General features: G+C 47.1%; 1 protein-coding gene across 1 annotated transcript; it reads right to left on the minus strand.

Moving 5' to 3' along the window:
* Window positions 1–391: 391 nt before the first annotated feature.
* On the minus strand, window positions 392–19,224 carry SORD (sorbitol dehydrogenase). Its single transcript, XM_033070986.2, has 9 exons — window positions 19,081–19,224; window positions 15,722–15,755; window positions 14,826–14,990; window positions 12,496–12,655; window positions 9,737–9,855; window positions 9,436–9,501; window positions 3,117–3,292; window positions 2,242–2,363; window positions 392–1,486 (listed from the first exon to the last, which is right to left on the minus strand). The coding sequence occupies exons 1-9, from the start codon at window positions 19,138–19,140 to the stop codon at window positions 1,321–1,323; spliced, it is 1,068 nt and encodes a 355-aa protein (XP_032926877.1). The 5' UTR covers window positions 19,141–19,224; the 3' UTR covers window positions 392–1,320.
* Between the last annotated feature and the right edge of the window lie 4,772 nt (window positions 19,225–23,996).

Below are 23,996 nucleotides of genomic sequence, written 5' to 3' on the forward strand. Positions count from 1 at the left end.
TACTGGTATTCCAGCCATGCCAATGGGAATCCCCACATGACACGAGTCGGGATGGCCAGTGAATCCTCAGCCATGCATGGGGTTCCTCCCAGCATGGGAATGTGCTGAGCACATATTTGATCACTTCTTCCAGTTACAGAAGGTTCCCCTGGGTTGTTTCATCCCTATAAAATTCAGCATGGACTTGAAGCCTTCCATCTCTGCCAGGATTAACTTGGCCACATCTGGAAAAAGCATGAGATTTCATTTGCAAGCAGTGGGTTGTTTGATGTTTCACAGTCCTGCCAACACTGAGCTCAACCTGCACACCAGTGAGGCTTAGGTCTGCACAGCCCCTGCAAACCCTTCCAATCCACCCACCCCACACCTCAAGAGACACATCTGGAAGGACTCAGGCAGCCAGAATTTATTGAGGAAAGTTCAGTACCAGCCCAAGGCAGAAGTTGATTTCTCAATACTAAAATTAACATGACTGTAATCAAAGATTAGATTTTTTTCTACTTTGTTAGTACCTTGTTTGTGGCTCACAAACTCAGCAGGAAGGCTTGATATTCTCAAATAATTATAATGTGTTCGCAGTGGTAAAACCTTTGAGTGATGCTGTCCCTTCATGTCTCACCTGTGCTCCCCTCCATGTCAAAAGCAGCTGTGTCCCCCAACAGCCCTTTCATGGGAGGCACATAAAGACAGGGCTCTCAGCAATCCCAGTTTCCCTGCCTGCAGTGGTCCCATAAGGAGCTGCTGGGAGCAGTTCCCTGCCTGCAGTGGTCCCACAAGGAGCTGCTGGGAGCAGACATGGTGCCAGCTGGCCTCCAAGAGTCACAAAAACCCTGGTTCTGAGCTTTGAGAAGAGTGTGGAGAGAATGACCTGAATGTGCCAGTGCTTCCCATGGAGTGGGGAGGGCTAGGCTTTGTTCCACAGGCTGTCCAGTCCCTGAGCACTCACGAGGGAAGGGGAGGTATTCACATAGGACTATCTTGCATCCAGGCATTGTCATGCAGGAAATGTTGCAGCCAGGGCAGTACGGGAGGGGAAAGGGGAGGGCCAGCACCTCCGCCCTTGCTGTGCCACATGCCAGTGACACCCTCCCTGGCACGGAGGAACCTGGCCAGGCTCTCCTGCACATGGTGATCTGTGAAGAAGAGCCATCAAATTCTGCAAATCATCATCTCTAATTCAGGATTTTGATTCAAACTATTGGCTATCCATTTCTAGTTATCTGTTAATGCTCTAATGGTGAATCCCAGTGCCATTCACCCTCATTACATGTGATTTTCTAGTTACAAACAGCAGGGATGAGGGCCAGGCACTAGGACAGCTCAGGGGCCCTGATCATTGGGGTCACACTTCAGCATGACTTTGACCCCTTCACCCCTCTTGGTGGTCTCAAAAGCCTCCAGAGCCTTCTCCAGGGGAAAACGGTGCGTAACCAAGGGCTTGACATTGATCCGCTTGGATGCGAGAAGAGCGATGGCCACAGGCCACCTGCAAGAGAAGCAGAGAGCAGGGGATGAGAGCAGCCACTAGTTTGGAGTCTAAGAAAAGAGCATGGAGCAGTCTGGATCATCACAGTTATTTCCTTAGCCCAGGAAACTTTGCCTGCAAAGAATCTTCTGGGGAGGGAACCTCAGGTGTCTGGTGTGGGAGATGGGACAAGCCAACTGCTCTGTTGACCTCTGAGAAAACAGGCACTACTACACAGACAGTTGAGAGGGTAAGTGAAATCACAGGAAGCAAGTGAAAATCACAGGAAACTACTACTTTGGAAGCCCTAAATGAAAACCAAAACCACCATGCTCTGCTCTCCTCTTGCCCAGTGTCTTGCCTGCACACTGATCATGGTGGAGCTCAAACTCATGGATTCAGCACAGGGAGAGAAAAGGAAAAGCCTCAGTCAGCTTCCAGCCTCTTCTCTGGCAGAGTCCTTAATACGGATTGCATTGCCACTCCATTTAGAATCATAGAAACAATGAGATTGGAAAAGGCCTCCAAGATCATCAAGCCCAACCACAAATGGGCTAAATTAGAGCAATAGGGATACAAAGGGATGCAGCAGCTAATCTAGTTCTCAAACCGCCTACTTAATAACACTTCTCATTTTAAGGAGAGTGACAACATCCCATAAATCCTTCCTGAAGAGCTACAGATTAAGAAAAGTACTTTCTTTATTAGCAAGAAAGTACAGCTCTGAGGAATTTTAACTTGGAGACACATCAGCCCCACCCCTGCACAAGACTCACGTGTTGCAGTAGCGGAATATGCCCCGGACATCCACTTCCCGCACAGCAGCATTCACAATGGGCACTGTCACCATCTCAGGCCCCAGCCCCACCAGAACCATGGTCCCTCCAGAACGAGTGGCCTGGAGAACAAACACATAAACAGGTTACATTTTCCAGAACACAGTTGCAGGAGCCTGTGCAGGGTCAGCCCTTTGTGGCTGCAATTGACCGCCTGGGGCACAGCAGAGAAGCCAAAGAGAAGCAGGATGCTGTCAGGAGTCTGTAAGAGTGAAACACATGGTAATCAAAACTAAAAATGCAATCTTTTGAAAATCTCTGAAGGATTTTGGTAGAAATCTGAAATTCCTGTTCTGAAAAATGGCTGGCTTTTAGGACTACAAAAAGTACTTTGGGATTTCAGTGGGAGAGACTTAAAACTAAGACCCGATGCTCTACTGGAATTTCTCTTTTTGCAGTTTGTCCCATTCCCCTCCTGTTTTTTGACTATGTAACTCCACATTAACCTTCCCTCCATGCTCCTGTAGGATGTTCATGGCATCAAAATATCCTTTTCTTAATTGCTTCTTTCATTGCTTCTGGGATTAATTTTCTTGATTGTTCTTCTTATTTGGAGATAACTTCAATGGAGAATGCTGTCCAACTTCCTGGGTTTGGGAATCTTACTGGAGTCTCCTTGGTAAGTGGTTAAGCACCCAAGCATCAACACTTTAATTGTCCCTCTTTGTTTTCAGCCTAAGGAGCAGCTTCTCTCCCCTCAATGAGCCCACTTTAATTTAAGCACTGTGGGAGTGAAATAGCTCATTCACTGAACCATCCCAGAAGAAACACACCAACACCATCACTGGTCTGCCTTCGGAACAAGTGGTACTCACATAAATTCCAGCCTGGATACAGGCTTGCACTCCTGTGCACTCCACAGTTATCTCAGGCATGCAGCCAAGCACACTTTCCACTTTGGCAGCCACCTCCTTTGGGGTCTCATTCTTCACCTGAATGGTGAAATCTGCCCCCACCTCCTTGGCTTTTTGCAGGCGAGAGGCAGATAAGTCTGTGGAAAGAAAACCAAGTCAAGAACTGGAGCATTACATGAAAGAGGAGGAAGAACCCGAACCTGGTATCTGCTCACTACATGTGTGTACACAGCAGTGCACAGCCAGAAGCAGTGAGGATTCACACCTTCTTGGCAGACAGAGAATGATAAAATCCTGGAATAGTTTGGGTTGGAAGGGACTTCAAAGCTCCAATCCGCTTTGAAGTTCCATTCCCTGCCATGGACAGGGACACCTTCCACTAGACCAGGGTGCTCCAAGCCTTGCCCAGCTTTGAACACTTCCAGGGATGCAGCAGCCACAGCTGTTCTGGGCAATCTGTGCCAGGGCCTCATCAACCTCACAGGGGAGAACTTCCAATATCTCATCCAGCCCTGCCCTCTGGCAGTGGGAAGCCATTCCCCCTTGTTCTGTCTTTCCAGGCCCTTGATACAAGTTCCTCTTCATCTCTCTTGTAGCCCCTTTAGTCACTGGAAGGGGCTCTAAGGTCTTCCCGGAGCCTTCTCTTCTCTAGGCTGGACACCCCCAGCTGTCCCAGCCTGGCTCCAGAGCAGAAAGGCTCCAGCCCTCTCCTTCATTATCTTCATTCTTCTCCTTTGGACCTGCTCTAACAGATCCACATATTTCTTGTGCTGAGGGGTCCAGATGACGAGGATGATGAAGTGCGAGTGATGAGGACAACTTAATGACATAGGAGATGCCAAAGGCTCCCCAGCTGCAGAAGAGGGTGTGCTTCAAAGAGCCTGAAGCACAAACCCACAGGTGAAACCCACACCATGCAGAGCAATGTCTGAGTCAAGGGACAGCCACCACCACTAGACTGGGGAAGTGTCTTCTAAGACCAACAGATTGTAGATGGCCCAGTTTCTCTTTGGTGCTGCCAGAACACTGAGAGTGCATCAAGAAAAAGCAGAAGCCCAAGCTTAACTCCAAAGGGCACTACGGGGACACCACAAAAAGGAACCAGATCAGGAACAGCTGAGGCCAGGCTATTGTGGTTGTCCTGGTCATTGTCCTGACACATCAGAGCAGAGGAATCTCAGTGCAGGCAAAGGCTAAATGCAGCAGGAGACCAGGGCAGATGGGGCACCTACTGCACCTACCTAAACCTGCCTCAGCAACTGCCCTGCCCAGTGTCCCTCTGGTAATGACTCTGATGCAGCAGCTTCACTAACTCCCACAGGATCTTCATCCTCTAGTGAGAATGGACTGTATGAAACCCCATTGCACACACACAGTGAGTTAGCCTAGTGAACAGCCTACAATGAGGCAGATCACCACCACTCTCGTATTTTTCCTTCTTGGCTGTCCGCATTATTTACCTCCACCCTAAAGGACACCTCTCAAAGAGCACAAGCCAGGGGCAAGCTTGCTCTGACCCTGCTCCTTGATGGCCCAGAAATCACCTGGCTATGGACAGAACCAAGAAATCTTTCCAACAGGAGACAACAGGCTTGGAGGATCATTAATGTGGCCATTTCACTTCTAACAGTGCACAATGAGAACAGATCATGAGCTCTTCAAGGACTTCCTCAGCTCCTCAAGGAACCCTCAGCAGATGCCTTCAGATAAGCAAATGAGCAAAGTGCAGAATGCATTCATTGTAAACACTCAGTGTCTCCACACTGTCACAGACCTGTCCTGCTCTTTACCCTCCCTGTAGCAGTTCTGAAGGCTGCTGAGCATCTCTCAGATAGTTTTTGCCTGACTGAGCAGGCAAGCCCATGAAGAAAATAGGGAGTGGATCTGGTAATAAGGTGGACCTGAGACACTCCATTAACAATGAGCAACAAAGCTGGTGATCATAAACATCTCTGAGGGCATGGCTGTACTCCTGCACTCTGTCCTGAGGGATCTTCACAGGGCTGTAAGTATCACCCGAAGAGCCATGGGGGCTTTGTACTATGGACCAAGCTGTCCTGCTGAGGCATCCCACATCCCCTGGGAGAAAGGCACCTATTCCTCTCCAGGCACCACTGGTAACCAGGTCACCTCTGGAGATAAGGATGTGGACAGCCGAGGAGAAGAGTGGGATTTCCCAGGAAAGAATCACCTCTTTTCCCTACACTAAAGCAGTGGTCTACAGGGGTCTGCATGCTGGTACTGGAAAAGATGTAACAGACAAGATTTCCTAATCCCAAAATTGAGGGGTGGTTTCCACCCAGAAGTCCTGGGTCTGAAGAGTCAGAAAACAATGCCTGCTAAGGGCACACATAGCAAAAAAGATAACATCCCTCTCACCAGGGCTGAGTCTTCAGAGAAGTCAGAGATGGGGTGGAGTGAAAATATCAAGGGAAAGAGGAGGATGATAAGACCAGTTCTCTGACATGAACTGCTCTGACTCAGCCGCAGTCCTGGGAGCAAGTCAGGCCAGAGGCTCTACCCTGCCCATCCCACAGCAAAAATGATGGTACTCACTGGCAGGGCAGGGGATAGACAGGCTCTCACTGGCAGGCCAGAAGATGGACAAGCCCCCACAGGCAGCTGTAAGGCTCGGGATGGTAAGTGTGAGCACACCTAACCTACCAAGCTGAACACCTAGGGGAACTGTGGAGGGCATTTCAAGAAGGGGTAACAAAGGGTAATAAAATGCAGACAAAAGAGGAAAAGCCAAGGCTGAAAAGAAAGGGCAGCGTCATGCTGGAGCCCCAACATGGACTTGCTCCTGTGGCTGCAGGAGTCACATCTGTCCCTCCCAAGCTCTTAGGATTGAGCTCCAGCCCATGTGTGGGGCCATGCTTGACCCTAGCTGAGGTGCACTCAGAGACCTCCCATGTACCGATTGCGTGGCCAGGGGCATTTTGAGGCACTTGAAGTGCCTCAAAAACACTTTAGCCCAGCATGGTTGGTGTCTCCCAAATCTCAGTGTATGGCAAGGATTCTCCAGGGGTTCAAAAGTCCTATCAAGTAATGACTAAACTCCCTGTGAAGTTTGGTCTCACACTAGCAGCTCACAGCAGACACAAATGGATTCTATCATTTTTAACATCCACGAGTCACTAACGTATTTTAAATTATAAATATATATTTAAATTATTATATATGTATAATATATAAATATTAAAATATTAGAGTCATTGTAGTCTATATTTTGCATATTTATATATTCTATATATTTTATACTTTCCCTCTGGTAGAAATATTCCACAGTGTCCTATAGTAACAAGGCAGCCAGTGCATTTCAAAGGGTCACAAAAACACTCTCAGGCAGCAAAAAATTACACATCTTCCCTGTAACTGGCCTCTGATTTGCTGACCTGCTTGGGAAGGAAGCCCTGGCTCTAAGCAGCATGTCGAATGCAGCAGCAACACTGTCAGCCCTAGCCAGGGCTGCAATAACATCTCAGTACGCCTGAATCACCAGGAAGCACTTAGTGAAGCAGACACATCTGCAGGTCACTGGATCATTCAGAGATCCAGGCACTTGTGAGTCTCTGGAAGGAGCAAGTCCTTTGGACTTTAAACTCACACAATTATGGGAAACTGGTCATTAAACAATTAATGGCTTGCATCTTGCCTCTAGTCAGAAATTTGTTTTCACTTTCCAGCACCTGGAACTAATTAAAGTTTTGATTGCTTTCAATGAAGTTATAAAATTACCCTTAAGTCTCTCATGATGGTTTGTGAGCCAATTTAACAGGCAAACAAATAGTCTTTATTATTCTCAGATTTTACTGTGTTGACTTTTTTTCTCAAAGGAGTTGAGAACTGTACAGTTACCTCTCCTGACCTTTAATTCCAGGGTTTCTGGAGGCATCAACATCCAGAATTCAGATTCAGATAGAGCAAGGAGAATAATTTTCCTTAAGTAGGAATTATTAAGTGCACCTTCAGTGACAGACAGTGCAATGCAAGATGGCCCAACATGAACACCTAAACAGCCCCTTCACTTACTGGGGAGGAAGGCTGATCTTTTGCATATATCTAAGGAGAAAAGCAGCTTTTTCGAGCAACAGCAAGGCAGAAGGACTGGAGAAGGTTGCCCGTAAATATCAATCACACCCACTCAGGAGTGGAGACAGACACAGACCCTGTGGTAGAGTAGATGAGGACTCAGGAAACAAATTGGTCTTCTCACCCAACTGGCATCCATTAAATATATCAAACACTCCAGACATGCCAAAGACAGAAGCTGTAGGAGGTGAGTTCTCACAAAAAAGCTTTTCTAAATATTTCTATGCTTGTCAAAACAAACACAAACTTTTAAAGCCATAAGTGCTGCACAGACAAAGCTCGTCACAGACATGATAAAAACACAGGGCAATGAATTCAAATAATCTTGCAGCAAAATACAAAAAGGCCTCTCTGGGTAGATGGGCACCTCACAGGTGTTGACTCATAAAGCCAAAACAAAAATCAGTTCCTTGAGACAGGCAGCAAAACCTCCAGCAGCAACAAGCCAAACCAAACCCATTCCTCAGCTCACGTTACACACAAATATTTGACTTGGGACAGCACCTTCATGGGAGTCTTTAAGTGCCTCCGCCAGACTCCCCTCACGTGGAAGAGATATCCATAAGTCAGAATCAGTACCTAGCCTAGCACATAAAGATAAGAAAGGGTAATTCCATGCATCCAAGCTTGACGATCCTACAAACCATGTACCAGGAAACTCCTGTGACAGCCAGCTCAGCTGGCCCAAGGTCCCCATCAGCACCAGCTCCTGGTTCTAAGGGGTACACACCCAGGCTGGAGCAGAAATGAGGGGCAGACTGAGCCAGCTGCTTCAGCCCCACCAACCCCCACTCACTAAGCCTTCCCCACCCAGGGAATGGGTCACCCCCAGCCCTTGCCCCAGCCCAGCACCACCTGGGCACAAGGTTCCTTGTGTGTGATTCAGGAGGCAGAGCTGTTTTTCCTGCTACAGCAAACATCATCCTCAAAAGACAACACTTCACAAAATCTGAGGTGTGGACCGATACATTCATCAAGAACACACACCTGCAGGGTGAGGCCAGCACAGCTAAAAATGCCCTGGATTTGACTGCAAAAGGATTAAGGGAGGAGAAGGCAATATTGTGCCTTGTGTTTTGACCTGTGCTACTATTGAAGGATGTTTCTGTGAAGGCAAGAGGGTGGGACCTAAATTTTATCTCTTGACCCAAAAATGGACACACAATAATGGAAAGGTCAAAAATACACCTGGCTCAAAGTATGGGAGGTGAGTAGCCTTCTGAAAGGTCCAGATCCTTTAGGGTTTTGACATAAAAACTGCAGTAATCTGTGCTCAATTTCCAGTGGGACCTCTAACTGCTCCTCATGGCCATCACCACTCAGAATATATTTTGAAGGGTAATAGTGGGAGATGGAAACACCATTTCCAGACTCTGTTCAACCCCCATGTGGAAATTTCAACCAGAAAACATCCTGACGTTAGTCCTGCTCTCTATCCTTCTGGGCAAGCTACAGAGAGAGAGGGCCTAGGAACTAGGAGGAGCTGGGCTAGATTAGCATGGCAAAAAAAGTGGGGAATGGAATGGCTGTCTCAACAACCTGAAGGGCAGTTGCAAAGGTGATGAAGATTCATTTCAGTTCTTGTATCAAGGGGAAATTTCTGTAAGTGACATTTTGTGAGTGGACCCTAGAAAAACTTCATCATCAAGAGATGCAAACCTGGAGAAGGTATCTAGAAAAATGGATCTCCTTCCTCAGAGTTTTTCCTGACACAGGTGGACAAAGACTGTGTAAGCAGCAGCCTAATGTCCAGGATACAGTTATGCAAGGAATCCCCATTTCTGAAATGCAGACACCCCAAAAAGGTAATTTTTGTCACTGTGGCTAAACAATGAAAAATGAAACCTCCAGCAGGAGCAGACAGAAGGGCAAAGAAAGACAAGTGGAGAAGTACAGTGTGGCTGCACACAGAAAACAGTGTGCAAACACTGTCTGGGCCATCATCCAACACTACCAGAGATAAAAAAAACCTGCCAAGATCAAACCTCCCAGAAAGGTGGTCAGGTACTGGAACAGGCTGTCCAGGGAAATGGCAAAATCACTGTACCTGGAACTGTTCAAAAAACATGTGGATGAAGCACTTATGGACAGGGATGGGCTTGACAGTGCTGGGTTTATGGTGGACTCAATTTTTGTGATTCTGTATGGTGGGAAACAGGCACACTCTGAAAGGGCTCAAAGGACTTACCTGTAACTACCACGACTGCTGCACCCATCATCTTAGCAACAATCACATTAACGAGGCCGATTGGTCCTAGGTACAAAGGGTAGAAAGAGAGCATGTACCACTGCCAGGCAGCATCAGCCCCACCTCTGAACATGCCCAGAGTTCAGTGTGCTCCTGGCCAAGGGAGGCTTTGGCAGCACCAAGGTCACCCTCATCACGCCTGTGACTCTGCCATGACTCACACTTACAGCAGAGCCCAGAAGCAGAGCACGAGCCTGCCCACCCCTCCCAGCAGGCAGGGAACTGACTGTGATCACTGTACCAGAGCCAGACACGAAGACTTTGCTTCCCAGAGTGACTCCTGCTCTTCTGCAGGCATGGATTCCCACTGAGAGGGGCTCAATAAGGGCTCCTTCCTCAAAGGTGACGTTATCTGGAAGCCTGCAAGAATGGGACACAAGGAACAGTCACCAATGTAGTTTATGAGGGTGAAGACCAAACAGGGGTGTAAATCACAGTGGCAAAACACACTGCCACCTGTGGTCAGAGAAACATGCTGGAACACACTTCAAGAGGTTCCATTGCTTCTTTCCCTCCTCTGAAACAGCATCAAGTGCACCTGAATCAGTTATCAGCGAGGTTTGCCCAAGCACCACACCCAGGGACCCACATACTTCCCCACATCAAATCTCCAGTACTTGGTGAATCAACAAGGACTCCTTTGCCACTCATTCCTTTTGGAATAAACCCCCCAGTTGCATATATACCACCCTAAAGCTGTCCTATGGCTCATCCAACAGTGAGTTCCCAGACCGCTCACCAGGGTCGAATCAGCTTTTAGAAAAAGCTGCGGCCAAAGGTGATGCCACCAGGAAAGGCAGCCAGATCCAGGTCTCCCCATAACACCCAGGATCACCTTCCCTGGTGCACCAAGTGTTTTAACAAGTGGATTGGTCCCAGCACGCACTCTCCCAGCAGTCAGGGACAATGTGTGCAGTGGGTATCAAACACCTTTTGGACAAAAACAGCCCTGTAATGAAGTCAACATAAGTGATGGAAAAAAGCAGAGGAAGTTAAACCATTCTGAACTGCTGACAGAAATTTTAAAAAAAGCCCCACAACACTGCCCACCAGCAGGCCATCAGTGTGGATTCTCCCATAGCTCTGGGTACCTGCTAGGTAGGGTCTCTGTGACTGGGAAGCTCAAGGTCAGATCTCAGCCAGGTCAATGTGAAGCCAAGGAAATGGAAATTATGGTTGTGGGAAGACAGCTGTAAGGTATCTGCATATCCCTTATTTCCAAGAGGTTTGACTCCAAGAGCTCCATTGTCACAGAGTTTGGCATCACGTTTGCTATTTTTGGGTTTGGGCCCTGCCCTGTCAATGGGGAGGGGTAGCTTCACAGTATGATCCCACCTCCATCAGAGCACCCAACACAGAATCTGGACACCAGCAGGACACACAAAAACTGCCCAAATGTGTGAATGCTCACTGAGCTCAGCCATCATCTGTTCTTAGGAAATATGTGTTGGCAGAGTGTCTGCATGCCAGGGAATCTGCTCTGCATGAGCCAGCCACAGCACTGCTGATCTGAAACTGAGAGCACCAGGTCCAGGCTTTGCATCCCAAAGCAACAAAATAGAATAGAATAGAATAGAATAGAATAGAATAGAATAGAATAGAATAGAATAGAATAGAATAGAATAGAATAGAATAGAATAGAATAGAATAGAATAGAATAGAATAGAATAGAATAGAATAGGTCAAAGTAATACTTGCTCAAATTGGAGGAAAAAAGCAAAAGCCTGGAAGAAGCCAGCTACAAACCAACCACTTCCTCTCAAGCAAAGACTGATGATGTTGTCAGAAAACGCTTTTTTGATACACAGGAAATCTATGACAGCAGGTTTGGACAGTGAGATGCTAATCCCATCCAGACCAGCACCTCATCTTGACTGCAGCTGCTTGGTATCTGTTTTGAAAGCTTCCTGCCCGAGGACTCTCAGGAGAAGAGCAGTCAAGCGCCTCCTTCTGACTGACACACCTGAACACTTATCATGCAGACACCAGAGATCAATCCCAAGGACATTCCTGCTCATGGACGTATCAACCCCATACATGCTGAAAAAGGACAAGTTCCACAGGTAGAGCAGACTCAGGGGGACACTACTTGGGCTATTTTTAACTCCTTGTTAAAGGCACTTAAGTGGTTATAATATCATATGAATTTTTCAGGTCTTTGGAGTATTTGAGGCCCTGGCACAGGTTGTGGCAGAGAAGTTGTGGCTGTCCCATCTCTGGAAGTGTTCATGTCAGGCTGAATGGGACTTGGAGCAATCTTCATTAGTGAAAGGAGTCCCTGTCCATGGTAGGAGGTGGAATGGGAAGAGCTTTAAGGCCCCTTCCAAACCAAACCCTTTTGGGATTCTATGATTTGCCAGAGTGTTTAAGCACAGATTTGCTTCTAAGCAAATGTGCCAGTGCTGCCACAATTAATAACATATTCAAGTTTGCTGAACTGGACATGAAAACAGATATGTTGTCATGCTGGTAGCTTAGTGGAGACACTCAGAGACACATGAAAAACCAGCTCAGCAGGGCCACTGCTTTCTGTTCCTGTTCTGCTCGAAGTGGAATGACTTTTTTTCAAAAAAGAGAGAGAGATGTCAGTAATCACCCTGGTGTTTCCTGAAAAGCAGCAGCAAAATTCAGCGCAAAGAACCAGAAAAAGACCTTCAGGCACCAGCCTAGGAAGGCAAGGATATGAAAAGAGACAGGAAAGAAACCAAGAGCAGGAAGCAAATGGGAAAAGGAAAATAATTAAAGGGTAAACCAGTGGTGACATACCAGGAGACTTGCAAGAAATGTTTGTGTCTGGCACCAGAGGGGATAAACTACCTGCCTGACAAACCGTTTGCAAAATGGCTGCCATCCAAGTTTAGGCATGTTATTTATGGATCAGAAAGCAATAAGACCTGTTGAGATCACATAAAGAGTGTTCCAAAGGGCCAAGAGGTGATTGCTGCAACTAATCTTCCCCCAGGGAGTATATATTTCTCTGTGGAGGGAGCATGGACTGACTTGTAGCAGTAGCTTGCACTGTGCTTGTAGTAGCGGCACAGGTTCCCGTCGTCAGGGGGTGTTGCGCAGAAGAAGATGGTCGGGGACAGGTTGTAGCGCCCAGTTTTGCAGAATTCATCCATTTCCCTTGGGACACCCGGCTCGATGGCCACACGGTCACCTGCCAGGATGAAACCAGATGGAGTGGGTCAGGGACAGGGTGGCACACAAGTAGGAGTAGCACCAAAAAACCACAGAAACACCGGCACCATACAGGCAGGAGGGACATTAGGAAGGTCTTGCTGCGCACACCAGGCTGTGTCCCAATGCTCCCTTCACAGCAGCCCCATCACCAAGATCTTCCCAGACACTCGGAAAGAGATGGTGTTTTATAAGCACAGATCGAAACTCAGCCACACACAAACCTTCCTCCAGCTGCCTTGCAGCCAACCTGAGCACATGAAAGGGCAGCCCCCAGGCAATCATACTGTGACCAGATATTTTGCTGAACCTGTAGAAGAGGCAATACTGAGGATGGAGCCAGTGAACTCGGCTAGCCACCACACTGCCAGAGATGGAAAGGGCTGTTCCCTGGGAATCACAAAATCATGGAAATATTTGTGTTGGAAGGGAACTTAAAGCTCAGATTGTTCCACTTCCTACCACGGGCAGGGACACCTTCCACTATTGCAGGTTGCTCCAAGCCCCATCCAATCCGGCCTTGAACACTTCCAGGAATTGGGCAGTCACAGCTTCTCTGGTCAACTTGTACCAGGCCTCATCACCCTCACAGAGAAGGAAGCTTAAGGTGCAGAACACCCAGACGCCTGGTAGGATTTCTCTGGGAACAGAGACAGCTTGGTGCTACAATAGAGTAGCCCAGGGTGCAGGAAGGACCCATGCTGCAGGACAAAGAGCTATTATTTAATTGCAGTCACAAAGCAGTATGGACCAGAGAAAGCAGGGTGAGCACAGTACAACTTGCAAGTACACAAGGGACACCAAGCCTCACGTGTATTTGGCAGAGAAATCAGAGACAAACCTCTGAGCAAAGCCCTCCACCAAGACAGACATGGGGATAAGCAGGATGGAAGTAAAGAGCCATCTAGGTCACTACATCCTCTCTGAGCTGGCCAACAACATGTGTCTGACAGGACAGAGGCAGGACAAGCACATACTGAATACTCTCCCAGCCTCAGACTGTACACAGCTGTAAGGCCTCCCAAGTTGCGAGTGGTTTGTTTGTATTTAGCAACGCTCAACAACTTCTCCTCCTTCCACCATGTAAACTACATGGTCTTCTACATCTCAGGTGAATGGTTTGTCTCACTGTGCCTTGCTCTGGTGCTAGAGCAACCAGACAATGGGCAACCTGTTCTCCCAGCCCTCCATGAGTCCGCACATCCTTGAGTTGTCTCTCTAGCTCTCAGCTCAAATTCCTGACCTGGACATTTGTCAGAGATGCTGCTCCACATGTCATTATCTCCTTGTCCTCCTCTGAACCTTTCTCACTTGTTTTGCATCCTTTTGGAAAGGAGGAGACCAGAACTGCATGCAGAGTTCCAGATGCGCACTGACATCCTCTGAGTCTCTGTCATCTTCTCAACAGTGATTTGCATTTTCACTGCTGTAGAGCCAATGCTGCTATGCCCAGTGTCAGTGCCAAAGGTCTCACCCTTCAGCAGTGATGGTCAGCACAGCATTTCAGATATGAAGCTGGTTTTGTTTGTTCTGTTGTGGATATCACTTTGTGTTTGCCTGCATTGAATCTCACCTGCATGTCACTGGCATCTCTCAAGTCTGTCTGTAACTCTTGCTGGTTCTCCCCCACATCCTCTCCAGCTTGCCTTAGTTGCTGTCATCAGCAAACTTTGCAAAATTCCCTGCTAGTCCATTTTCTAGGATATTCATAGCAAACTGTGGAGGTCCCACCACAGCGCCTGGAGCAGTTGGTCCAGTGACCTCTGCACTGCAGGGGGCCATTTGCTCCTTCAAGAACACACACAGAGAAGAAACACTCACAGCAAGTTGCTGGCAAGAGCTGTAGGTGTGGTTTCTGAAGGTTTATCAAGCTTCCTTAAAAGGCACCTTCTACCAGTATACACTCTGCTCTGCATTAAAATACAGCCAGGCCAGTTCAGCTCAACATATACCAGGGTAAAGCTATCTACGGAATATCATATACTAGTGGCCAAGATGGGTGACTAATTGCAGTGCAGTGACACTTTATTAAGGAGGTCACTCTATGAGTTCAGAACTTCAGATAAATTTACGTGACGGAACACAACCTGTTGTGACCTTCTCAAAACTGATTAGGAGGAAAACAAACAAATGGGTTTGGTTCCAGGTACCTGGTTTCAGATGAGTCACCCCAGAGCCCACTTTCACGACAGTCCCGGAAGCTTCATGTCCCAACACCATGGGATCCTTGACAACAAAATCCCCAATTCGACCGTGTTGCCAGTAGTGAACGTCAGAGCCACAGATCCCAACGGAATGCATGCGCAGGAGGACCTCTGCCAGAAAAGGAGGGAAGGTTCCTTGTAGAAAAACCAGCCTTCTTAGGCACTGAAAGAGCAGCACACAGGCTGTTCCTGGGTCCCAGAGCAAACACCAAGCCAGTATCGACATATGCAAATTTATTGGCATTCAATCAACACACCAGAATTGTGTGTGCACACATTAGAAGAGTGGCACATTCATGAGCCACCTGCAGAAATACAGAACTATGCAATGATTCACATAGCAAGAAGGCTTAAAATAGGGTAAGAAAAAAAACTTATGTCAATAAAAATACGGCAAACAAAGTAATACAATTAAAGAGGGATGTTATTATTGCTGGAGAAGGAATAAAATAGCAAGTCCATTTAATTTTCCCTTCTCCCAAAGCTATGATTTCAGCCCCAGAGAGTTAGTGAATCAAATTTCTATCAGCCCATATGCCCATCCTATTAATGTTTAGTCCTGCATAACATCATCTGACATGTCCCAAGTACCGTTTACTGTAACATACATGAACTGATGGAACGGGGGAAAAAAAAAAAGCCAGATAAAGGGGTTTATCTGTGACTGCTCCAGCTCTTCTTTTCAGCTGGAAAAGCAGCATTATCTGTTTCAGCAAAGCAATAATATTTTGGATAATTTTGTACTTCCTCAGAAATATTCTATATTATCAAGAAGCAACAAAAGAGAATGAAAAAACAGAGGAGTAAAGAAAGCAGCCAGAATCAGTCATCTATAGACCTACCATTAGGACCTGGTTCTGGGATTGGACGGTTTTCCTATGGACAAAAGGAAAAAAAAAATGCATTTAGCTGCTTGTTCATATCCCTGGGAATATCTGCAGAAACTTAGCTCTGGTTAGCTCAGGCAAATCCATGACCAGACAGGGGTTTTGGCTCTGTCTGCTCCATAAGACATGGCTGTGCCATGTGGAGCCTGCTCCTAAGCTCCCCTCATTTTCCATACTCAGTGGAATAACACAGGTAGTTGTAAGAGTAAGCACACTACCAGCTTGCAAATCCACTCTCCAAATCAGTTTCCAGTAAATTCACTTCCCCTGACCAGATAAGAGACATACTAAATTTCCCTGCACTTGAGCAGCCCTAAGTTTCAGCTGAATCCTTCATCCATCTCACTGGCTGAAAAAAAATAACACCTTCTGTAACCAGGAAGATTCTGAACCACCTGTTCTATGAAGCCTTAATATTGCAGTGCTTTTATTATTATTTTAAATAACACAAACTTTTTTACTACATAATCACAGAATAACAAAATCACAGAATGGTTTGGGTTGGAAAGGACCTTAAAGCTCATCTCATTCTACACTGTCAGGGATACCTTCTGCTAGACCAGGTTGCTCCAAGCCACATCCTTGAACACTTCCCAGGATGGGGCAGCCACAGCTTCTCTGAGCAACCTGTGCCAGGCCTCACCAACTTGTGCCAGTAGTACATAACTTACATATAATATTTATACATAATAATTTATACATAATATATATATAATGATTTATAACTATTAATGTCTACATGCACATTCTCTTGTAATTGCCATGGCACCTCTTTATGGGATGAATGACAAAACCAAAGTCAGAAAAGTGGCCACTATTACCCTTCCACCCAAAAGGTCTGCAGGGTTTTTGCCTTCACCAAGCTCCCTCAGCTGCTTCAAAAGCCAAAGGACTAATTTTGCTGAGTTTTACAACATCAGGACAATACAACACCCACCCTGAGGATTATGTCTCTAAGAAAAGTCCCCCCAGAGTAGTGCCAACAGCAAACTCTTAAAAATTTGTTTGCTGCTCAGACTTTGAGAAGCACTGTTCTGAATTTTAACTATTTAAATCCCAGCATATTTCTCCTATGCTCTCATATGACTCAACCAACTGAAATTTTCCATGTTCAGACCTGTATCTGCAATTTTTCTGTGTGGGGGATTTGTTTTTTTCCACTAAGAACACAGCCTTATTTCTAAAAGAGGTCAATCTAGATGTAACCTCTTCTATAGAAAATGCAATAAGCACAGGATCTGGTGACACACCATAGGTAACGGATCACCTCAGACTGAACAGAAAGTCCACAGTGAGAGATAAAGTCAACTTCTAGCTGAAAACGTGTGTGTGGAAAAAAACCCCAGCCCTTTTTTTTTTTTTTCTTTTTTCTGGCAATAATAACTGTGCCCAGAAAACCTAGACATCTTGGTGGGACGTGAATTCTCCAGCCTGATTTGAAGAAAATAGGAGTGACGAAAGTGGAGAACACCAAAGACGCAAATTCTGCTTGTTGTCTGTTGTTCACTAAGAAGTTCAGAAATGGCAACTGGTAAAGTAAACACAGTAAATATTTTCTGCAAAAGGAGATGTGGGAAGAGAGGCCATGGTACAAATATGAAACCAATAAATCATAAATAGACAGCAAAAAGGAGTCTGTGCACCTACTTAAGGACAAGAGGAGAGTCAACAAAACAAAGCAAACACATTTTCACGCAGCACAGGCATCACAGCAACTCTGCCCACAGGAAGCATGTCCAAAAATTAAGAAGGGTGTGGGAATTACGGGAAGATGGCTTCACCCAGCTTTGGGTATCAATAACAGATAACAAGTTCAGAGTTCACTGCTGAGACTACTCCTATGACAAGTGGGTCAATACAAAGAGCACCATCCACATCGTGGAAGCTTCAGGGAAGCCCAGGAGGATCACACAAGGTGCTGCCAGTGAGGCAGGAGGGCACTGGTGACCAGCTCTAAGGTCTCCAGCAGTACAAATATCCAAGGAAAACTCACATGTCTGGGTGTAAGCCAGTTTAGAGAGCAGCAACACAGATGCGATGGAGCCAGTGTCCACCTTCACAAGTCTCAGACACCTTTCTTAAACACAGGGGTTTGGAAATGTGTTCTTGAACTAGAGTCCTCAACCCATTTTGATTTCTTTTGGTAGTGAGGTTACATGTGATTACAGGGAAAGTGAAATTGTGTCCACAGAGCCTGAGGGACACCTGGGAGCCACCAGGAGCCACCTACATGGCACCGCTCAGGCTTTGGCATGTGTCACTTTAGCTGGGCAGGAATAGTAAAAAATCAACCTCTTTCCTGGTAAACATTCCCTAAACAAGGCACATATCTAAAGTCCGTGTGTTCCCGAGAGCCCTCCTGCCAGGACTCTGTGTACAGAAAGCTGCCTGCCAATGTCTGCCCATGGAAATCTTCCTTGCCCTCTTTGGGCACTCGCCAGACTGGAAAACACAGCTCTCCAGCAGCGCCACAGTGATTCAGCACCCAGAAAAAAACAGAGCATTAGCAGCCAGAGAAGAAAAACTAACCTGAAGTACTAAACAAATACAAAATAAAAGCTCCCGCTGTCCAGGAGGGTCCTTAGCACCTGCTCCCTCTAAACACTCTGTCCTGCTGCTTACCTGGCTCTGACAGCCCAAAGAAGCAACAGCCAGCTTCCATCCCTGCTCCCTGGAAGGGCCTATTTCAGCTGTGAGGATGCGAGGAGGGGACTGAGGGTGGGGGGGAAGTTTTTGGGGATGCTGGGTTACAGGGATAAAGGTTCTTGGCAAAGATCTCAAGATTATCCTCTCCCGGGTCCCCTAAGAGCATTCTGCAGCTGAAACCTTTCCAAGATTGGCGAAACAGAAAATATACACACAAAATAGGACACACAAAGTTGCGAGAACCAGCTAAAAATAGACCATGCTTCTGATACTGTTGCATCCTTCTCCTTCCCTGAATGAGTGTATCTATGAATTTATTTCCATTGCAAAAATGTTACATCTCCCAGGCACACGAGGGCCGGTGAATTTTTTTTTTTTTCCTGTCCGGGTCCTTCCCCGTTACGCTGTGCAGAGCCCGAAGCGGCCACCGGCTCCCCTCACGGAGGGGATGGGAGGGCTCCAGACACGGGACACCCCGAATTTGGGTCCCCGCGCCCCCCAGGTGGCCCCGCTGGGGGCCGGGTCACGCTCACCCGGAGCCGGGGGCGCCTCACTCCCCTCCCCGGTGCCGCAGGCTCAGCCCAAGGCCCGCGGGAGCCGCTGCCCCCCGCCCTCCTCCGAGCGCGGCCCCGCCGCCCCCGCCCGGCCCCGGCTGCTCCCGGCCGTACCAGGCGCAGGTCCCCCGCTCGGTGAACCACCACGGCCACGTTCTGCCCCGGCGCCGCCATGGCTTTTTCGGTGTGGCCCCGGGTTCAAGGGTCGCTGCTGAGGGGGGCGCCCTTGCTACGGCCCCCGCCCGCCGTGGGCCCGGCACCGCCCCCGGCACCGAGCGGGCACGGCCGGGCCGGGCACGGCTCCAGCCCGACCCCAGCGCCAGGCCCGGCTCCCGCGGCAGCCCCAGGCCTCAGCCCCTGCTCCAGCTCCATCCCCAGCTTCAGGCTCAGCCCCGACCCTTGCGCCAGCTCCAGCTCCAGGCCCACCTCCGGGCCCGGGTCCTCCAGCTCCAGGCCCCAGCTCCAATTCCAGGCCTCAGCCCCTGCTCCAGCTCCAGCCCCAGCTCCAGCTGCAGCTCCAGGCTCTAATCCCAGCTCCAGCTTCAAATGCTGGGTCCAGCACCAGCTCCAGCTCCAGCGCCTGCTCCAGCCCTGGGTCCTGGTCCAGTTACAGCTGTTAAAAAAAGGACTGCAATATGAAATTGGTTTTCACATTTATATATTAGTTTTTGCATTGATCATAAGTGTTTAGATACAGTATTATATATACCTTTATTTAGCTGCTTGTTAGTATAACATAATCTATCAGTTTAAATATGTATTGCATAGTTTATAGAAATAGTAGTGTGGTGAATATACGATATTATAGCCTTTAACTAAACTCTGGGTGTTAAATACCTCTATGTAATCAAAACAAATGGTGTAAAGCAATCATGTTACCCCCCCTTCTTCCCTGACTGAATTCTCCAAGTGATAACGATTACACAAACCAGAGCACCAGAGGACAATTAGAAAATACCATGTTAAATTTAAAGATGACATCCTTATCAGAGGACGTAAAACAACAGGATGGACACACAAGGAGGAATAAAATATATTAACTTGACACACAGGACATCATGCAGATAAGCCAGAGTATGAAGAAACCAAACAGAAGAATTCCCATAACATTGAACAGTTCACAAAAATGCTAAAATTATGAATGCATGGACTGTATGAATATGCAGGTATCTCAGTTATATAACAGTATAAAGATAACACTATAGGGACTGCTGATATCTTATTTGGTGGCTGTTTGCCAGGAGCGCCCCAGTGCTGGACTTTTATATCTTATTTTATTTCCTATTAAACTTTTTTTTTTTTTTTTTTTTTTTTTTTAATTCTGTAGTGCTGTTTTGTTTCTCACTCAGCATCACACCACTCCTCCCTACCCTACTCCCTGGCTCCAGGTCCTGGCTCCAGCTGCTGCCCCTGCTCCAGTTCCAGTCCCACCTCTGCTCCAGGTGCTGCTTCCAGCCCCAGTCCCATCTCCAGTCCCGACCCCAGCTCCAGCCCCAGCCACTGTTTCCAGACCCAATCCCAGCCTCAGCTCCAGCGCCAGGCCATGCTGGTGACAACACTGCACCCTGCACTTTGACTAAAATTCATTAAATGTGGTCTGTGAGCTTGTGTGGACATAACACAATTGGAATGTGGCTATCTCAGCTGCAGAAATAGCTTTTTTGGGGGGAAAAAATTGAGACTTCAGGGATTCTAGGTTTTGAGGAAAGGACGTTTTCTGCTCAAATGGAGTTGACAAACATCTCAAATAGATTATCCCCTCCACTGTCATTGAATCATGGAATCATGGAATATCCTGGGTTCAAGGTACTCGCAAGAACCATTGAGTCCAAGTCCTGTCCTTGCACAGGACACCCCAACAATCCCACACTGTGCTTGAGAGAATTGTCCAAATGCTCCTGAAGCTCTGGCAGCCTTGGGGCTGTGACCGTTCCCTGGGGAGCCTTTGCAGTGCCCAACCACCCTCTGGGGAAGAACCTTTTCCTCATATCAAACCTAACCCTCCCCTGACACAACTCCAGTTGTTCCCTTGGGTCCTGTCATAGGTCACCAGAGGGAAGAGCATTCTAAGAACATTCTGTAGCTGAAAGCTTTCCAAGCTTGACTTCCCCAGAGAAATAGAAAATATACAGGATTTGTCATGTAAAATTGCCAGAACCAGCTAAAAAATGACCTCTGTTTCTAATGTTATTTTGTCTTCCTCCTTGCATGAATAGATATATTTATGAATTTAGTTTCCCTAAAAATGTTTCACCTCCCAGGCACATGAAGACTGATGAATTTTTTTTTCACTGTCAGGGTCATTCCCTGGAACACTAATTGGAGTGAGTGTCAGCTTCATCACTGCGGTTATTCTGAGGGAAGGGGAACAAGTTCGCAAGAAGCTGTGACAAAATACCTTAGTGTTTACACAGCAACATAATTCCTGCCACATCCAAGAAGGAATATTTGCATTTTATGGAAAGGTGGGGAAAAGTTGTTTCTTCCTGGATATGCTTGTTTGCTCAAGGCACTTGCTTGTGCCTTTCCTTTTTAGGGTGTATTTGCCTCCAGACTTGACTTGCCACACTAATTATCTGCATGGGATTGACCATGAAATCCTGCAGCTCTACAAGCACAGCACAGACTGATGCCTGGGCTCCCTAAATTGGAAAAAAAATGCTGGAGGCATGGACTGGGAGCTTCCCTAGGACTCAGGGCTCCTGCTATGATAAAAGTCCTTTGGGTTCTAACACCAGTTCCTTCCCAGCCTTTGGGCAAAAAGTGACTTTTTGTTGGGGCAAGGAAACTGGTTCCTTCAGCGCTTCTGCTCATCCCTGCTGTGATTGTCAGCACTTTGCCTTCAGTTTTCTTCCCTTCTCTTTCCAACTTCCTTTATGAATCAGATTCACTTCACACTTCTATGTTTTCTCTGCCATATTTTACTGCCTGTGCCTGCTGGGCCTGCTCTTCCTTCAGGACCACAAGGACTTCACCAGCCACCACAAATCCCTCCAAGATCCTCTAAAAGATGTTTTGAAGACCTTGCAATGGTCCATTTCTCTTCCTTTGCCTTCGGCATTGCCTGATAAGCCCTTTTGACTACCACCCAAAGTCAAAACACACTTAGGACTTAGTCCTAATTAATTTCTCTTTCACCTAGGTGTGTGGGTGTCCAGCTTTCACTGGCAAGGCAGACATTCATGTTCCCTCAGGAACACAAGAGCAGTGCTGTGGGATTATGTCACAGCCATGGTGTGACCTCGCACAACAATCCTTATTACCAGCGCCATTTCACTTTGCATTAACGCAACCAAATGTTTACCTGTTTAGTCTATGATCAGGATCATTGTGGCCTCAATGGGTAAGGAGGTGGGTGCTTTGTTGACATGAAAATAACTTAGTTCACTTGCAGCAGTCAAACTCAGTTTGTATTTTCCTTGTGTGCAAACTATAAAACACCTCAGAACTAACTCAGTGAGGAACGGCAGGACATGACCTGGGGAGATGCATCCCTATGTCTTGGAGGATGAACTCCCCAAAATAAAGAGTAGCATTGCAGGTCACACACCCACCAATCCCAATGGAGGGGGAGGACAATTCTTGGAACCCAGGGATCCCTGCAGTGATCCTTCAGCTGTCCCACAGCCAGGGGAGCCTCAGGGTGATGTTGTCCTGGGGACCCTGTGTGGAGTGGCCAAATAGCTGCTGTAAGATCAGATGTCAGGGTAAGCCTCTCCAAAATGCAACCAAAGGGCTGAATTCTCTTTAGCCGGAGCTAAACCTCTCCATCTGTATGAACTCTCCATCTCCATGCGCAGATCAAGCAGGACTCACATTGGAGGCAGATGCTCCTATTCTCCTTCCCTTAGTTTCCTTATGAAGGATTCTTGTGTTTGCCTTGGAGGTGTTGTCACTCTCAACAGGATCACTCTGGAGCTTCTTCCACATCCCAACACCACAATTCTATTTCTGACCAACTGCATCGAAGTGTTTTCTCCTGAACTAATACAGATAATTCTAAGGTGCCTGTCCAAGGTCTACCATCACCTTTGACAGAGTTGGAAAAATAAGTCAATTAGTTTTTACAATACTAACTGTGATAACTGTACCTCAGCAGTAAAGCCACCATTCTGTGGCAGTCTTATCTCTCCTCTGAACCCAAGGACCTTGAGTGGTAGAGTTATGTAAGATAGGGACCTACCACCCAACTAGATTAGGATGAAGTTCAGTAATCCTATAAGATAGCTCCGATTAGATTCTGAAATAATAATCAAATGATCCAATGGGAGAAGAAGGCCCTGGAAGCCTTTGTGGCTGCTGGTGGTAAGTTTTTGCATTATTGTTCTGTTCTGGGTCAAGATTTTCCCACCCCCTCATGTACATGCCACTGCTCCCTCCACCTCTTCTATAAATGCCATGACTACATCAGTCGGGTATTTACTAAACATGGAGTTGTTTGCATACTCAGATTTGTGATTTCCACAGAAGCCATCCTCAGCCCTTACTTCCTTGTCCACCCCTGCTCTCACTTCTCATGCCTGCTGATAAGGCATGATCCCTTATATCATCAGGGTCAAGGCCATAACCCACAGAATCTCCACATTGCTTTGTGACTAACTCCTGCTCTGTGTGCCCACAAACAGCACTTGTCTCTTCTCCCAGGTACCTGCAGTTTTAAAACTGCTTTACAATCAGCAAGGTCTTACTGGAAATCTATTTTAAAGCCTCCCAAACTACTTCCTTCCTTGCTCTGATGTTGCCACCCCAAGAGCAGATAAATCCCACCTTCCCATGTCCATGCACCAGCATCATTCTTGTGTTGCTGTGCTCCCACCTGCCTGCTCTGATCCCCTTCTCTTTGAAGCACAATTTTACTGATGTTACAGACACCTTTCATTCAAGAGACTGCTAGAATTCCTCTGGCAACTTCATCTCCAGCCTCCATGAGAGTCAAGCACTGTTCCAATTCCCCAGGCTCACGGGCTGCACATTGTGGACTATCACATTTAGAAGCATTTAGACAATAATCTCAGATGCATGAGGTGATT

This window comes from Catharus ustulatus, chromosome 12 (genome assembly GCF_009819885.2).
Source record: "Catharus ustulatus isolate bCatUst1 chromosome 12, bCatUst1.pri.v2, whole genome shotgun sequence".
Lineage (NCBI taxonomy): Eukaryota > Metazoa > Chordata > Aves > Passeriformes > Turdidae > Catharus > Catharus ustulatus.